At 37.7% G+C, this 19678-nt stretch overlaps 1 protein-coding gene across 7 annotated transcripts in view; it reads right to left on the reverse strand.

Moving 5' to 3' along the window:
* The window catches only part of CNTNAP4 (contactin associated protein family member 4), a 262365-nt gene that overhangs the window by 87931 nt on the left and 154756 nt on the right, over positions 1 to 19678 (reverse strand). For 5 of the 7 annotated variants that reach the window (XM_027119209.1, XM_027119210.1, XM_027119213.1 and 2 more), the window contains exons 5-8: positions 15694 to 15897; positions 14887 to 15071; positions 13936 to 14079; positions 10566 to 10827 (exon numbers count right to left, since the gene is read on the reverse strand). In XM_027119209.1, coding sequence (XP_026975010.1) covers positions 10566 to 10827; positions 13936 to 14079; positions 14887 to 15071; positions 15694 to 15897 — 795 coding nt within the window. The remainder of the gene's footprint in view (positions 1 to 10565; positions 10828 to 13935; positions 14080 to 14886; positions 15072 to 15693; positions 15898 to 19678) is intronic. The other 2 variants (XM_027119212.1, XM_027119214.1) reach the window with 1 other exon arrangement.

Raw genomic sequence — 19678 nt, forward strand, 5'->3', positions numbered from 1 at the left:
CCCCACGCAAAACAGCTAACTCAACCTATAATCCTATGACAAGTCATCCTTAACACCTTTGTAATGAGACTCTCCCATGGTTCCCCTGGGTGAGGGTTCTCCTTGTTGCCATAAGCAACAAACCCAAACTGTTTGATTGCAGGTATGATCACTGTGGTCTCTGGGTAGAAACCATTGACACCTCCAGCTGGAAGAACAGAAGAATAAATGGAAAGATTTGCAAGTGCAGGTGGCAGGAGAATGTGGGATCCTTTACAAGAACCTCCTCCCTCTCCCCTTCTTCTCCTTCTCCTCCTCTTTTCTTTTCTCTCTCTCTCTCCTTCTCACTTTTTGTCTCCCTCTCAGGCCCCAAAACACATAGACACACAAAATATAGGAGGAGGAAAAAGGTTTACCTCTGCTCCTTGTATATAATATCAGGGACCAGTCTTAAACTGCTACGGAAATATTGTGACACTCTAGCTACCATCACTCTTTCATAAGATTATAACAGGCATCCATGAAGTAGGATGTGTAAAGGGGGAAGAAAAAAAAAAAGCCTGCTATATAGGGTAGATTCTTTGCAAAGAAGCAAAAGGCAATCAGACAAAGGCCATTACTCAAGGAGCAACTGAAGGAATTTGCCTGTTCCAAGTAACTTTTAGTGCTCTGAAACTGTGCCAGACATTCCTATATTCACTAACTATAGCCACTAACCAGAATTAAAGATCCATGACACCAGATTGCTCTTGCCAAGAGGAAAATATGGAGGTCAATGCTGCCAATCACTTTAGGGGAAAGAGGGACTTTCAGGGAGCGATGGGGTTCTAAGGTGAAAAGCAGGAATATTCCAACAGTGAAAGGGAAGAAGGGGGAACTTGAAAAATGGCTTCTCCTGGGTGAGGCAAATCAAGACGGCAGTCCCATTGCCAGGGTCACAAGAATCATGAAGGCCTAGTAACTGAAACACGCAGAGGCATCTCATAGGCGGAGTTGAGACGGCATACTGGGAGAATCTGGAATTCGCGTCTCCTCACAACTAGGGTACCTACCAGGTACTGGTGGGGGACCACAGACACCTAAGGGAACGGGAGGAACCTCCAGTGACTGGGTAGGACGTGGGGTGTGGGGGTAGTGAAGGGGGAGGAGAAGTGGAGGTAGGATGAGATGGGCGCCCCTGAGGGCTGGCTGTGGGAGGGGAGGGGATCCCACACCCGAAAGGGGAAATTGGGGAACCACCGGGACGGCAGAGGATCAAAAGGGAGCATGGCCAGGTTTACCATGCCCACGTGGGCCCCTGGGAGACTGCTGAAGACCCAGGCCTGATCCTCTGCCCACAGAGGCCCCCTCCAGCTGTGCAGGTCCTGAGGGAGTGGGAGGAAGGCAAGGCGGAGTAAAAGTAAAGGCCAGACCTCCAGGACCGGCACCCCTGAGGGGCGGCTGGGGGAGGTGAGGAGCTCCTACACCAAGTGGTACCCACCCCCGTTAGGGGGGAGAACCTGGGAGAGAAGGTGGGGGAGGGGTGCAGAGAAACAGAAGGGAACGCGGCCAGTGCGTCCCCTGTCCACTTAGGCACCAGGAAGGCTGCTGGGCTCCCAGGCCTAATCCTCTGTCCTCGGAGCCTCCCTCCTGCGCACAGAGCCCAAGCCCCGCCCCCACAACCCACCCAGGGCCCCACCTCTACACTGGGAGACCCCGTCCAATGAGCTGGGCCTAAACCCCAACCACACACCCTCACTCAGGGCCCTACCTCCAAACTCCGGAACCCCACACTCCAGAGGCCCTCCTTTGGATGTGCTGCCTCTCCCCCTCCCCAAGTCCTAAGCAGACACCCCACCCCATGCTTGAATGTCACCCAACCTAGGCCCCGCCCCCAAGGGACTTTTCCAGCTACCTAGGTCCTGAACCTAGGCCCCGCCCCATGCTCAAACGTCACTCCCCTAACCGCCTAGGACCCACCCCACCCTAAACCCCACCCCTGCCTAGAGTTCCACCCCCACCTAAACTCCACCCGCATAGCCAGGGCTTTTTTTTTTTTTCTTTTTTCTGTTGTGGTTGTATTTTACCTTGTTGAAGTTGTTTCAATTATAGTTTTATTTTTCCTAATATATTTTTTATCTTTCTAATTTTATTTTCTATTTTATTCTTTGATATTGTACTGTTCCTTTCTTTCTTTCTTCTTTTTTTTTTAACTGCACCGTGAAGCTTGTGGGATCTTGGTTTCCGGGTCACAGGTCATGCCCAAGATCCTGTGGTGAGGGCTCCGAGTCCAAACCTCTGGACTAACGGAGAACCTCAGACCCCAGGGAATATTAATAGGAATGAGGCCTCCCGGAGGTCCTCATCTCAGCACCAAGACCTGACTCTATCCAACTGCCTGCAAACTCCAGTGCTGGACGTCTCAGGACAAACAACCAGTAAGACAGGAATACAGCACCACCCATCAAAAAAAAAAAGAAACAACAAAATATATGTTACAGATGAAGGAGCAAGGCAAAAACCTGCAAGACCAAATAAAGGAAGATAAAATAGGCAACCTACCTGTAAAATAATTCAGAGTTAGGATAGTAAAGATGATCCAAAATCTCGGAAACAGAATGGAGAAAATACAACAAACATTTAACAAAGATCTAGAAGAACTAAAGAGCAAACAAACAGTGATGAACAACACAATTACTAGAATTAAAAATACTCTAGAAGGAATCAATAGCAGAATAACTGAGGCAGAAGAACGGATAAGTGAGCTGGAAGATAAAATGGTGGAAGTAACTGCCAGGGAGCAGAATAAAGAAAAAAGAATGAAAAGAACTGAGGACAGTCTCAGAGACCTCTGGGACAACATTACACGCACCGACATTCGAATTACAGGGCTCCCAGAAGAAGAAGAGGAAAAGAAAGGGTCTGAGAAAATACTTGAAGAGATTATAGTCGAAAACTTCCCTAACATGGAAAAGGAAATAGTCAGTCAAGTACAGGAAGCAAAAAGAGTACCATAAAGGATGAACCCAAAGAGAAACATGCTGAGACACATTAATCAAACTATCAAAAATTAAATACAAAGAAAAAAAATTAAAAGCAGCAAGGGAAAAGCAACAAATAACATACAAGGGAATCCCCATAAGGTTACCAGCTGATCTTTCAGCAGAAACTCTGCAAGCCAGAAAGGAGTGGCAGGACATATTTAAAGTGGGGAAAGGGAAAGACCTACAACCAAGATTACTCTACCCAGCAAGGATCTCATTCAGATTCGATGGAGAAATTAAAACCTTTACAGACAAGCAAAAGTTAGGAGAATTCAGCACCACCAAACCAGCTTTACAACAAATGCTAAAGGAACTTCTCTAGGCAGGAAACACAAGTGAAGGAAAAGACCTACAATATCAAACCCAAAACAATTACGAAAATGGTAATAGGAACATACATATCGATAATTACCTTAAATGTAAATGAATTAAATGCTCCAACCAAAAGACATAGACTGGATGAATGGATACAAAAACAAGACCCGTACATATGCTGTCTACAAGTGACCCACTTCAGACCTAGTGACACATACAGACTGAAAGTGAGGGGATGGAAAAAGATATTCTGCAAAAATGGAAATCAAAAGAAAGCTGGAGTAGCAATTCTCATATCAGACAAAACAGACTTTAAAATAAAGACTATCACAAGAGACAAAGAAGGACGCTACATAATGATCAAGGCATCAATCCAAGAAGATATAACAATTTTAAATATTTATGCACCCAACATAGGAGCACCTCAATACATAAGGCAAATGCCATAAAAGGGGAAATCGACAGTAACACAATCATAGTAGGGGACTTTAACACCCCACTTTCACCAATGGACAGATCATCCAAAAGGAAAATAAATAAGGAAACACAAGTTTTAAATGATACATTAAACAAGATGGACTTAACTGATATTTATAGGACATTCCATCCAAAAATAACAGAATACACTGTCTTCTCAAGTGCTCATGGAACATTCTCCAGGAAAGACGATATCTTGGGTCACAAATCAAGCCTTGGTAAATTTAAGAACACTGAAATCGAATCAAGTATCCTTTCCAACCACAATGTTATGAGACTAGATATCAATTACAGGAAAAAAAACTGTAAAAAATACAAACACATGGAGGCTAGACATTATGCTACTAAATAACCAAGAAGTCACTGAAGAACTCAAAGAGGAAATCAAAAAATGCCTAGAAAAAAATGACAATGAACACACGATGACCCAAAACCTATGGGATGCAGCAAAAGCAGTTCTAAGCAGGAAGTTTATAGAAATACAATCCTACCTCACAAAACAAGAAAAATCTCAAATAAACAACCTAACTTTACACCTAAAGCAATTAGAGAAAGAAGAACAAAAATAACCCAAATTTAGCAGAAGGAAAGAAATCATAAAGATCAGATCAGAAATAAATGAAAAAGAAATAAAGGAAAGAATAGTAAAGATCAGTAAAACTAAAAGTCAGTCCTTTGAAAAGTTAAACAAAATTGATAAACCATTAGCCAGACTCATCAAGAAAAAAAAGGGAGAAGACTCAATAGAACTAAATATGAAAAAGAAGTAACAACTGACCCTGCAGAAATACAAAGGATCATGAGAGATTACTACAAGCAACCATATGTCAATAAAATGGACAACCTGGAAGAAATGGACAAATTCTTAGAAAAGCACAACCTTCTGACAATGAACCAGGAAAAAATAGAAAATATAAACAGACCAATCACAAGCACTGAAATCGAAACTGTGATTAAAAATTTTCCAATGAACAAAAGCCCAGGACCAGATAGCTTCACAGGCAAATTCTATCAAACATTTACAGAAGCGCTAACACGTATCCTTCTCAAACTCTTCCAACATATAGCAGAGGGAGGAACACTCCTAAACTCATTCTACAAGGCCACCATCACCCTGATACCAAAACCAGACAAAGATGTCACAAAAAAACTACAGGCCAGTATCACTAATGGACATAGATGCAAAAATCCTCAGCAAAATACTAGCAAACAGAATCCAACAGCACATTAAAAGGATCATACACCATGATCAAGTGGGGTTTATCCCAGGAATGCAAGGATTCTTCAATATACGCAAATCAATCAATGTGATACAACATTTTAAAAAACTGAAGGATAAAAACCATATGATAATCTCAATAGATGCAGAAAAAGTTTTTGACAAAATTCAGTACTCATTTATGATGAAAACTCTCCAGAAAGTAGGCATAGAGGGAACTTACCTCAACATAAAAACGATCATATATGACAAACCCAGAGACAACATCATTCTCAATGGTGAAAAACTGAAACCATTTCCACTAAGATCAGGAACAAGACAAGGTTGCCCACTCTCACCACTATTATTCAACATAGTTTTGGAAGTTTTAGCCACAGCAATCAGCGAAGAAAAAGAAATAAACGGAATCCAAATCGGAAAAGAATTAAAACTGTCACTGTTTGCAGATGACATGATACTATACATAGAGAATCCTAAAGATACTACCAGAAAACTACCAGAGCTAATCAATGAATTTGGTAAAGTAGCAGGATACAAAATTAATGCACAGAAATCTCTTGCATTCCTATACACTAATAATGAAAAATCTGAAAGAGAAATTAAGGAAATGCTCCCATTTATCATTGCATCAAAAAGAATAAAATATCTAGGAATAAACCTACCTAAGGAGACAAAAGACCTGTACACAGAAAACTATAAGACACTGATGAAAGAAATTAAAGATAATACCAACAGATGGAGAGATCTACCATGTTCTTGGATTGGAAGAATCAACATTGTGGAAATGACTATACTAGCCAAAGCAATCTACAGATTCAATGCAATCCCTATCAAACTACCAATGGCATTTTTCACAGAACTAGAACAAAAAATTTCACAATTCGTATAGAAACACAAAAGACCCTGAATAGGCATAGCATTCTTGAGAAAGAAAAACAGAGCTGGAGGAATCAGGCTCCTGGACTTCAGACTATACTACAAAGCTATAGTAATCAAGACAGTATGGTACTGGCACAGAAACAGAAATATAGATCAATGGAACAGGATAGAAAGCCCAGAGATAAATGCACGCACATATGATCACCTTATTTTTGATAATGGGGCAAGAATACACAGTGGAAAAAAGTCTCTTCAAGAAATGGTGCTGGGAAAACTGGACAGCTACATGTAAAAGAATGAAATTAGAACACTCCCTAACACAATACACAAAAATAAACTCAAAATGGATTAAAGATCTAAATGTAAGGTCAGAAACTATCAAACTCTTAGAGGAAAACATAGGCAGAACACTCTATGACATAAATCACAGCAAGATCCTTTTTGACCAGCCTCCTAGAGAAATGGAAATAAAAACTAAAATAAACAAATCGGACCTAATGAAACTTAAAAGGTTTTGCATAGCAAAGGAAACCATAAACAATACAAAAAGACAACTCACAGAATGGGAGAAAATATTTGCAAATGAAGCAACTGACAAAGGATTAATCTCCAAAATTTATAAGCAGTTCATGCAGCTCAATAAAAAACACAAACAACCCAATCCAAAAATGGGCAGAAGACCTGAATAGACATTTCTCCAAAGAAGATATACAGATTGCCAACAAACACATGAAAGAATGCTCAACATCACTAATCATCAGAGAAATGCAAATCAAAACTACAATGAGGTATCACCTCACACTGGTCGGAATGGCCATCATCACAAATATCTACAAACAAATGCTGGAGAAGGTGTGGAGAAAAGGGAACCCTTTTGCACTGTTGGTGGGAATGTAAATTTATACAGCCACTATGGAGAACAGTATGGAGGTTCCTTAAAAAACTAAAAATAGAACTTCCATATGACCCAGCAATGCCACTACTGGGCATATACCCTGAGAAAACCATAATTCAAAAAGAGTCATTTACTACAATGTTCATTGCAGCACTATTTACAATAGCCAGGACATGGAAGCAACCTAAGTGTCCATCGACAGGTGATTGGATAAAGAAGATGTGGCACATATATACAATGGAATATTACTCAGCCATATAAAGAAACTAAATTGAGTTTTTTGTAGTGAGGGGGATGGACCTAGAGTCTGTCATACAGAGTGAAGAAAGTCAGAAAGAGAAAAACAAATACCGTATGCTAACACATATATATGGGGAAAAAAAAAAAAGGTTATGAAGAATCTAGGAGCAGGACAGGAATAAAGATGCAGACCTACTAGAGAACGGACTTGAGGACACGGGGAGGGGGAAGGGTAAGCTGGGACAAAGTGAGAGAGCGGCATGGACATATATACACTACCAAATGTAAAACAGATAGCTAGTGGGAAGCAGCCACATAGCAGAGGGAGATCAGCTCGGTGCTTTGTGACCACCTAGAGGGGTGGGATAGGGAGGGGGGGAGGGAGACGCAAGAGGGAAGAGATATGGGAACATATGTATATGTATAGCTGATTCACTTTGTTATACAGCAGGAACTAATACACCATTGTAAAGTAATTATACTCCAATAAAGATGTTTAAAAAATAAATAAAACAAACAGAAAATAAATAAATGTTGTAGTTCTGGGAGGAGAATTTTCTATTTAACTTTAAGAAAAAAAAAAAGACCTAGTGGCAGGACAGGAATAAATATGTAGAAGTAGAGAATGGACTTGAGGACACGGGGAGGGGTAAAGGTAAGCTGGGACGAAGTGAGAGAGTGGCATGGACATATATACACTACCAAATGTAAAACAGATAGCTAGTGGGAAGCAGCCGCATAGCAGAGGGAGATCAGCTCGGTGCTTTGTGACCACCTAGAGGGGTGGGATAGGGAGGGTGGGAGGGAGACACAAGAGGGAAGGGATGTGGGGATATATGCTTATGTATAGGTGGTTCACTTTGTTATACAGCAGAAACTAACACACCATTGTAAAGCAATTACACTCCAATAAAGATGTTTAAAAAGAAACATCTCAAATACTGTAAGGCTGCATCTGCCAGTCCCTGCCCATGGGAGCAAGAAGCTTGTTTTCAGGCCTGATTTTCACCTTTAGGCAAAAGCAACAGCAGAAATGTAAAACTCATAGCAGCAATCTCAAATTTGACAATAAATAACTTGTTTTAAACGGGAAAATATAACCGTATTGTTCGTTAGGTTCTTGATCGGAATGATTTTTGCTTTGCCATCTATGAAGGTGACAGAGACTGACAACATTTTATGTCATGAGTGATTTTGTAGTGCTGCTAATATGTCTTATGATTTAGACTATTATAATATCCTTAATATTTCAAAAATGACTGAGGCTGGCATAGTATTTTTTTTTGTTTTTCGGTATGCGGGCCTCTCACTGCTGTGGCCTCTCCCGTTGCGGAGCACAGGCTCCGGACGCGCAGGCTCAGTGGCCATGGCTCACAGGCCCAGCCGCTCCGCGGCACGTGGGATCCTCCCGGACCAGGGCACGAACCCGTGTCCCCTGTATTGGCAGGCGGACTCTCAACCACTGCGCCACCAGGGAAGCCCTGGCATAGTATTTTTGAACCTTTCCAAATGACGATTTGTAAAACTACATCACATTAAAAATTTAGCCTGATAATTCAAACATCTGCACAATTCCATTCTTCCTCAACATGATATAAATTTTTATTCCATTGTAAAAAGCATAAAAACTCTATGCTTTGAAAACCTGTAAGATTAATAATTTATATCTCCAGTAGCAAAGAAAAATTGAGCCATCCTTATAGAATGGAATGATTTAGTATATGATACTCACCCACCAATAATAGGTCATCCATTCTCTTCCGAGTCATTATGATACAACCTGACAACTGATTTAATTATCGAACACTGTACCTCAGAGAGTCTTCTCCTATGAGAGAAACAAATGGACCCCTCACCCATACCATTTAAATAGCCCACCATCCAATGCAAAATGTACTTTCCTCACCGAAACTAGCAAAAATTAATACTTTAAAAGAAACTAGAAAGATGGGAATGGGGGAGTTGGTGTGTAAGGTCCTACTTGTGTTATCTGAAGTGTAACAATTTTAATATACTGACTTTCGTATTTTGTCGACGATCCTTGTTATTAGCTATGGGCACAGTCACACAAAGTCATATGATGTCATAACAGATGACAGTGTACACGGATTTAAACATTAATTTTTAAAATCATTTGGGGTAGTCTAGATAGACTTACACCTAGTATTTTATTAAATTTATATGCCTGTAAAGTATTCAGAAATGAACCAGCTTCATGGGGCTCAGTACAATAACGCTGTACTGAAGCAGCTTCTTTAAGATGCTGAAAATTAGGCTGTGAATATAACCACCCCAGAGGATGTCAAATAACATCACAATAAACTACACATTAATAGCAAGCTTACATTTTTAGCACCTCATTTTAGGGAGGCTATTAATTAGTAATATGACACTGATTATTTTATTTCCTTTTGTCAAGTCTGCAAATCTACCACATTTTGAGTATTGCATTAAAAAGTCACAGCACCGTACCTTTAAAAATGATAATTGATATTGAAGTTTCAGTTCCCACATTTAAACTACAGCAATATACGAACAACAAAATAGATACACAAAGACTAGGCATATTCATTTGTATACCTGTGTTTCTTATATTTGGTTTCTGACTGTATTTTAACTTTTTTTCCTCTCCCAGTCATATTCTATTAATTTTGGTCATAGTTAATATAGATGAGTAGTACAATGGCATCTTTAAATTGTTTTTAAAGATCATTTATTAACTTGATGTCGCAATTTACCCCAATGTGACCTCTAGTTGCTTGGCTTGGGTATTATTCCATATATATGAAAATGTGATGGAGCTCCTTTGTCAAGAATTATATAATTTTAATGAAGAGACAAAAATATCCCTCACCCAAAGCACTGACCTAAATTAGACATCAATTTTCCAGACACTCATACAGTCTCTTTAATTATATTCTAGTCATTAAAATGGTACCATATTGCCTAGAAGTGCAGAGAATTCCATTTGGTTCCCCAATGAGAGACTTTACACAAATCTTCTCCCCAAATATATGCAACACCACACAAACTACAGCAACAAGTAAAGTTAATTTGACTAAATATTTAGGTTTTACATTCACACTAATATTGAGATACAGCTATAGATTCCAGAAAGACCCCTCCCCATCTCTCAAAGACCAGATAAGACTAATAATTGTGTTACACAAGACTCATCTTCCACTGAAGATACCCAGCAAACTTGGGGTCCATTTCAAAGTCTGTCATATTTTTCCCAGAACACATTTCCTCGGGATATATTGATTTACCTGGACTGGGCGAGAGGGTCATGGAAGGAAATTTCTATTGCCCCACAACTATCATTTTGGTTAATAAGAACTGCTCGTGTTGAAGACATATTTAAAAGGAAATCGGAATCGAGTTCCTCTAAGGAAGAGATAATCTTATTAACTCAAGTATTCATTTGTTAAACAAATATTAATTTTTGGGTTAAGCATAAAATTTTATGGAGAAGGGACAGAGAGATAAGGAAATCTTTCAAACGCATATACTTTGCCTGCAGGAATGCACTTATTACCTGCTGTGATGTCACTGGGTAATTTCCCTGGACGGTAGAGATTCACCTTAAGTCTTCCATCATTAAGAAAGAGGAGGAGACCCCCTGAAACCAGCTGAAGCTCACTGAATAGCAGTAGCCCCTCCTTATTCCAGGTTCGAAATTGAAAAGTGGCAGAAACTTCGTCCTCCCCGGAAGAGCCCAGCAGTGCTAAGTAACTCCTGGGGCTCAGAAAAGTCACAGGCACAGACTGTGGTTCTGAACAAGAAAACAACACATTTCCCTGAGAATAAAGTAAAAGAAAAGGCTTTAAGAATGACACTCACATCACCTTAGTGATAAAATCTGAAATACAGAGGCTGTTTATCAATCTCTAATTACCCCGATTTAAAACAACAACAAAAATTGCTATCAACGTGAATATTCAAATCCTTGCCATATGTCTTAAAGGTTCTTCAAATCCAGGGATACATGGTCAGGCAAATCTTTCCCTGCGTTTTCTGGGTGAAATTATTTCCTCCCCATCTCTCAGTTCACACAGGCATCTAACTCAATGCAATTGAATTCAATAAAAAATTTATTTAAAACAACTCTTTTTTTATGTTTTACTTGGTTTTCTCTTCCCACTTATTTCACCCTTTTGCTGCCTTTGGCTTCTAACCCACCCCTTAACATAACCAACATTAATGAGCTACTGGTTTTCCTTCCATGTTTTTTCATAATTCTCTCTGTTTCCATTGACATATACAAATACATATATACACATATATATGTATATACATGTTTAAGTTATGTGTTCACTTATATGTACATTCATGTACACCTAAATGTGTTTTGAATACATATACCTACACACTAGGCATTATTTGTTTTATTAAAATAGGAGCCATGTTTTATGCTGTTTACTGTATCATGATTTTATCATTAACAAATAACTTACGGAAATCCCTTTGAGTTATCTGGCAGAAGCCTAATTCCTACTTTTATTGATTGCGTAATATTTTACTACGTGAATGTTCCAATTTTAGTCAACTGTTTCCTTGTTAATGTATATTCACTTTGTTTCCAGGTTTTGCCTCTCTGAACAATGCAAGAATAAAGAACTCTGCATGCTTCTCTATGTGCTGGTATTTGCAGTTCTGCAGAAGAGGGTTCTAAATAAAGAACTATTGTATCTACATGTTTTAATAAATATTTCCAGCTTCTTCTCTGCCCACCAAAAAAAGTCAAATTCTCCACATTTCCAACAGTAGTATACAAAGGTATGCTTTTCCTACATCCTTGACAAAGATATGCTTTTCCCCACATCCTTGACAGCAATAGGTATTACATATCTTTTAAATTTGCATAAGTTCAACAACAAAATACCAGAGTGATGTATCATTCTTATTTCTCTTGCATTTACCTAACAGTATATCTAAGCATTTTTCATGAGTTTGTTGCTCTTCTGGACTCGCTTTCCTCAGAACGGTCTGTTCATACCCTCTGCCTATTTTTCATTTTATTAGGTTTAACATTGCATAATACAATGTAGTACTTACATTCTTTTTTGAACCATTTTTGTCTTTTTCTTATCATTATGTGCTTGTCATCAGATTTACATGTATTATTTCTTATCTAATGGTTTTTAGGTAGATCTTCAAGATACATTAGAATTGCATGAATTTTCATTAAAATATTGTACATGAAGGATTATTTTGCTATTAGAGTTAAATACATATTTAAGGATTAAAAAAAAAAACATAAAGGTCCGAACTATTTAGAAATAATTAGAATGTTCCTTAACAGGCTTCAGAAATCAACATAAATGTTTTTATTTTACCCGAAAATAATCTTCAACAAATTTTCTAAATATAGATTTGAAAAGTCAATGAAATCACTTTATTTAGAAGAATACACATTGGAATTAAACTACTAGCCTTGGTTAAACAAAAACATTTGGCTATACTGTGATTCTGTTAAAAGTGAATTAGCTTTCACTGCAGACAAATACCTTGCCCCAGTGAATGAAGTAACAAAAGCAGAAGAGTGAAATAAACTGACCCATAATGTAAAGGCAACTATAAGACTAACAAACCTGGTAAAAATGGAAACATTTACCAGCTGCATTTGGACAGCTGTCTGCTACTCTACAAGCAGCAAATCCTCTTGGCAATGAAGAGTGGGTGCTAGCTGCACGAGCAGCTTCTGGAAACTCATTTTGCAATGAAACACTCACGTCTATCTCTCTATAATATTTTTATTTTCCATTTAAATTCTTTTCCCTTTTTAAAAAAAAAACTATTTAAAAATCTTGCTGGATGGTGTACTCATATAAATACTATCAATTCACACAGAGAATTAAGAATAAAATGTTTTGTAAGCAATAAATAATCCCATGATGTGGTTTGGGTTTTGCTGACACAACATGAGCTTACATTTACATATTCTGAATTTTGAACAATTAAAGAAATGTATTCAAATGGATAGATGTGTCTGCTTTTCTGTCATTAAGCTGGTTAAGCTAGAAACCACGTTTCACAGAATCTCTTTTCTTGTCTTGCTCTGGTTAAAAGTTAGCCAAAAAGGGAGCTTGCATGATATGAGTCAGAAGTGAAAGGCTGGCCGTTTTCCCCCCAAAGGTTTTCTGTGTGTGATAAAGCCCAGTGAGGGAGGATCACAGAGGGGCTGGTTTATTCCAGCTTGTCCTGGCTTTCACTCTGCTCCATCTCTTCCTCCAGACAGCTGGGCTCCACTTTCCAGCGCCTCTGATGATTGTTAAGATCCAAGTCCTAAAATAGACCCTTGTTCCTAAACTCACAGTGGTGCTGCTTCCCTGACTGAACCCTGACCGATAACAGTTGTATTTAAATTCTGCTGCATTTCCATAGAATTAGAGTATAATGCAGCCTGACCAGCACTGCTCTTGGGACAGACTGGCAGATGCAATCTTGTAAAAGTCTATTAGTTTCTTTTATTGGTTATAAATGACCATGGCAAAATACAAATTTTTCAAATGCTTCTCTAATATAGATGGATGTTATCTGACTCCAGGAACTTGGTATGCTTCCTCAGAGAGTGGGTCAGGGAGTATCTTATAAAGGAAATTACAGAGTAAGAGAAATTAGTCTCCTGGGAGTAATAATATCACAACAAAATAAATTATCAGTTGCACCAAAAAAAGGCCTGCTTTACTTCATATAAATATAAAACAATCATGCCCTATGAATTTTAAATTTTTAACATAGAATTCATCCCTTACATGCATATTGCCAAGCAGAGAAATGTTTTTAAGGAACAAGAGTAAAGTCTAAAACATCACATCAAGTGGGAATTCAGAATGAAGCAATTGTTTTGTGTGGAAAAGCCACGCAGTTGTCCTCATTTGTTCACATGAAGACTCAAGTCTTACCATAATGATGATCTGTGGGTTCTGTTGCTTGGCCAAATCAATAACATCCACTCCATTATAATAGAGATTTTCTAAACACCCATGAAAATGTTTATGGGGGAATGACGCTGATTTTCCAGGTGCTGGAATCCCTCCAAAGCTGATCTTAGAAAGAAAAATGGCATCAATAATATTGTTTAGTGATTTTTTGATAATCTGCTTAAATAATTACGATTAGCAACTATAGCTGTAATCATCACAGATAGACCGATTTTTCAGTACCCTACACTGCCATATTTTTAATTTCAAATGGAGATTAAAAAAAATTAAGATGCATATCTTGAAACAAATTTATATGCATTCAGTTTGCACTTACACAAGAGCTTGATTATTTTTACAAGTTGCTCATCACACCTGATTTCAATATTTTTTGGTTGCTGAAGAACAATACATCTTTATATCCATGGTAAACCTTGACAACTTTAACAATGTTACCAATTACAATGACATTTTGTTTCATATATATTTCTGGCACACATTGATATTTGTGCATTTGAACTGATTATTAATGAATCAATTAATCTATTTATTGCTACATTCTCTCCATAAATCTGCACTGTTCAGGAGTGCCCTTTACCCGCCCCTACCACCACCAATCATGCAACACATTCTGCATTTACTTGTAATGAGATCTCTTCAAGAACATTTCCTACATGTGGCAATTTGTAACTACACATTGCAGGCAAAAAAGATGACATTTCTTTGTAATAATAAATTAACGTACTGGGAGAAAGATGGAGCCTCAGTAGTATATGCACAAAATTTGCTACTTGAGTTAGGTCACCTAGAGGAACACTTCATCAGAACCTTGACTGACTCTGAACGTAGGTTTTCTATAGTGTATTTTCTTTCATGTGGCTATACCACATATATATTACAAAGTCTGCATTAATTGAAACGTAACCATCACACCTCATAATCGAGATGTAGGTAACTGAACTCTCCCTGGGCGTGGAAACGATGTCTGTGCTCATCCACTGTAAAGTTGACTTGTTTGCCCAAGCGTTGGATGAGCACGGAATGCCAGTGCTGGTCGTCCAGCAGGCTGCCCAGGGTGAGACTGATCGGGCCGTGAGTGGAGGGCAGCTTAGCTTCACCTTAGAAGAGAAAAAAATAACAGCACCATTATTCTCAGTTTAAAAAAAAGAAAAAAAAGTTCCTTTTGGGGGCACCAGAGTCTCTCATGATAATTGCAATCTCTTTCCATCCACTCCATCCAAAATGCTAGTCTGAATTTACCTCAAGTTTGAATATAAAATGCTCTCAACCTTGTTGTAATTTCTTCCTCTGTTAATTCTCTTTATTAGCATTACCCACCATCACACACTCATTTTCAATATAAATTTTATCTTTGCTACAACCTCACTATTTTTACTACGTCGGTATTTTTCAATGACCCATCCCTTTCATCATGATGTTTGAAAATAGCTAAGTGGTTCTGTCAGCACTATGACATTGAAAGAGGGTCTTGTACAATTTGCAAATAGGAACGATTTTTACGTGCAAGTACAATATGGGCGTGTATATATATGTGTGTGATATATATATGTGTGATATATATATATATATATATATATATCACATACATACACAAACACTTGAATGTGGAAATACGGCACCTTAATTGTTAAAAAAAGATAAGCTATAAAAGCATAAGGTTACTAAGGCGATGTCTAAATGACCAGAGATTTTCCAAGCACTTTACCCAAATAGTTTTACCTGAATTAATAACTAAAAAGAGTTTTCCTCCTCTTAACTCCAGTGTGATGTGATCTCCATTTTGCCCTTGCCGGTGGAGTAGAATCCCATCGCTCTGCATAGTTTTAAATTTCAAAGAAATTATATCCTTTATTGGGCTCAGGGATTTTTGATCAAATCTGTAGAGAAGGCAACTTTTCCCATCAAGATCAACCACCTCTGATCCTAGACAAAGATATTAAAAGTCATTCTAAGGATAAATATGCTTTTCATTAAAGCATTTTAAAAGTATATGTATAGAAAGAGCATTATACTTGTACCCATACATGTATAGTTCAGCTCCAACCCAATCAAAATAATGGAAAATAAAACCACCAAATGTCTAATTCCTTCTAATTCCTGGGATTGATTCCATTTTAGTCTTTATTCACCTATTTACAAAATTCATGATCTAGAAATACATTTTGAAATGTATTCCTAATTTTCTCTTATATTATTAAAGGCTGTTTCTCATTCCATAATAAATTAGGGAAAAGGTTATAATCAATACCCATAAAACCACTTTGCATATTTCATGATCAATATATTTAATGACATTCTTGAAATATTGAAGTTAAATGGTTTTTTACCTTCTGAAAAAGTAGTTTTGAAATCTCAAAATTCTTTCTATATGGCATATATAAAAGAGATCGACACACAAATACAAACACATACATCGGACTCATCAATGCCACCTCAAGTATACATTAAACTGACCTTTGTGTTTTGTTTTATTTTATTATTTTTGTGGCTAAGTAATAGTATTTAAGAGCAATGCTATTTTCTGTCTTCTCAAGGGCACTATTGGAAAGATATTCACTTAATGACATTATAAGGGCTGTTCTGCTGCATTTGTGTCATAACTGTGACATTGACAGGTTTTTTCAGCTTTCTGACAGTGTCTTATCTACTCATTGTCAAGATCACTTTTATTCAGTTCATCTGATAAAAGATGTCATGTTATACCAGTAACATAACAGTACATCTGTCAAAATCAGTTGCACCCTGAGCAAAGAACTGATAATACTCAGAAAGCCTTGCAGTGTTTCCTACATTTCACAAGTCGAAGATTTTTTTTTTTTAAGGCAATTACCCTTGAGAGTGCATTTATGTAATAAATGAAGAGGTTAGGGAAACCCAATAAAATAGGAAGCTATTTTTCAAGTGGTTAGGTGACTTCTCCCAGTCAACAAAACGACATTACAGTTCACTCATCTTGTTTCATTCGACAAAATTATTACATCAACTTGTATGTCCAAATATGCATTTCTTTCAGATTATCCATCATATGTAATGGGAACCATTTATATTCACCACCGCCCCAAATTTTTTCCAACTATTTTATGCAGCTATCTTTTGGAAATTCAGAGGTTTGATTTTTCCACATCTTGTTAATGTGCTTATAAAAGAATTCATTCACCAAGTGCACATGAATAAACATTGCATTCTGTAGAAAGAATAATGTTAACTGAATAATTACTCCTTGTTATATAGCTGAATGAATGTGCATGGCAAAAACATAACTCTGTGACAAATACAAATAATGTGTTCTATGATAATTAGATTACAACAAATTAAGAAAAATTCCAATAAGACAGACTTTAAGTGCTGACACATTTGGAGCCATGCAGTTATCTCTGAGTTAATGCATTGCTTAAAGGCAACCATCATTATCATGATTTTATTTCAGATAAAGTCTATTTTTGGAATTAGCTACCAAGAGAATTTTTTCCCCAATGAACGTCTAGCCTGTGATACTTCAGCCTTCTATTTCTTTTTTTCTCTCTTCTTCACTATTGTTGCTATTACATTATAATGGTCATATCAGCCTTTCATGGCACCAAGAGCTTTGTGCCTGGAATATCTTCATCAGCAAAATGGGATAGTGAGAGACATATTAGACTACTGATGCCTAAAGCAATGGTATACTACTTCATCTCTTAAATGGAAGCCACTTGGCATTTTCTCTCTTACCTATTATGTTCTTACTTCACAGGTATCACACTAAGTAGTTGGGTCCATTCATTCAATAAATATTTATTTAGCCCATCCAGTCTGAGGCCCTGTGATGGATGCTGAGATAAAAGAGGGATCAACACCAACATGGCCCTTGTCCTCATGGAACTTACATTCAGTGAAGACGGACAACAAGTAGCAAGTAAAAAAGTAAGTTCACATTCCCACCAGCAGTGCAGGAGGGTTCCCCTTTCTCCACACCCTCTCCAGCATTTATTGTTTCTAGATTTTTTGATGATGGCTATTCTGACCGGTGTGAGATGATATCTCATTGTAGTTTAGATTTGCATTTCTCTAATGATGAATGATGTTGAGCGTTCTTTCATGTGTTTGTTGGCAATCTGTATATTTTCTTTGGAGAAATGTCTATTTAGGTCTTCTGCCCATTTTTGGATTGGGTTGTTTGTTTTTTTGTTATTGAGTTGCATGAGCTGCTTATAAATTTTGGAGATTAATCCTTTGTCAGTTGCTGGTACAGCCACTATGGAGAACAGTATGGAGGTTCCTTAAAAAACTACACATAGAACTACCATATGACCCAGCAATGCCACTACTGGGCATATACCCTGAGAAAACCATAATTCAAAAAGAGTCATGTACCAAAATGTTCATTGCAGCTCTATTTACAATAGCCAGGAGATGGAAACAACCTAAGTGTCCATGATCGGATGAATGGATAAAGAAGATGTGGCACATATATACAATGGAATATTACTCAGCCACAAAAAGAAACAAAATTGAGTTATTTGTAGTGAGGTGGATGGACCTAGAGTCTGTCATACAGAGTGAAGTAAGTCAGAAAGAGAAAGACAAATACCGTATGCTAACACATATATATGGAATCTAAGAAAAAAAAATGTCATGAAGAACCTAGGGGTAAGACGGGAATAAAGACACAGACCTACTAGAGAATGGACTTGAGGATATGGGGAGGGGAAGGGTAAGCTGTGACAAAGCAAGAGAGAGGCATGGACATATATACACTACCAAACGTAAGCTAGATAGCTAGTGGGAAGCAGCCGCATAGCACAGGGAGATCAGCTCGGTGCTTTGTGACCACCTGGATGGGTGGGATAGGGAGGGTGGGAGGGAGGGAGACGCAAGAGGGAAGAGATATGGGAACATATGTATAAGTATAACTGATTCACTTTGTTATGAAGCAGAAACTAATACACCATTGTAAAGCAATTATACTCTAATAAAGATGTAAAAAATAAATTAATTAAAATTTTTTAAAAAAGTAAGTTCATAAACCATTACAGACCATAACAGGCATTCTGATCAAGATTAAAAGAAGCCTGGGGTCACTTTAATTAAGGTAGTTGGGAAAGCTCAGTTCTCAGGTCTAGAAACCTGATGCTAAAGCAGATGGTAATCAATCACCTTCTTACTCTTGTCAGTCTTCAAGTCCTAAATTTGTCCCCATAAAATAATTACTCTTATGCTTAATTTTAAGATGGCTAGACATTCTCCCAACACATTCTCTCATTCATTATCATGAAAGGAAGCTCTGAGGATGCTGAGAAACTCCAGTGGCAGTCAGTAACTCAGCTCTCAGATTTCACATGCAATGTGAACAATACCCTTCGGGGAAAAAAGCTAAATATAATTCAGAATGTAAGTACAATGTCAGTACGGGGAAACTTCAAGTTATATCCGTGTAATATATGTACAAGAATTCCCATAAAACAAAGGAATTCAGGATGCTCCCTATCAGTATTACTTTAGATAGAAAACTCACTTATAAACGCTATTTACAGAACTTATCTGATATATAAAAAGCATGCGATTTTAAACAATCATCATAAAACGTTGTGCTATGATACATACAGTTAACGATATAAAAATCTGGAACTATCTGAAAAAAAATAATCTTTTGAGAGACAGAGGGAGAGAGAGGAAGAGAGTATCTGAATTTTCTCCAAGGATGCTGGTGGGAGAGACAGGTCTC

Source organism: Aethalodelphis obliquidens, unplaced genomic scaffold, assembly GCF_003676395.1.
Source record: "Aethalodelphis obliquidens isolate GAN/ISIS:26980383/991018 unplaced genomic scaffold, ASM367639v1 scaffold20, whole genome shotgun sequence".
Lineage (NCBI taxonomy): Eukaryota > Metazoa > Chordata > Mammalia > Artiodactyla > Delphinidae > Aethalodelphis > Aethalodelphis obliquidens.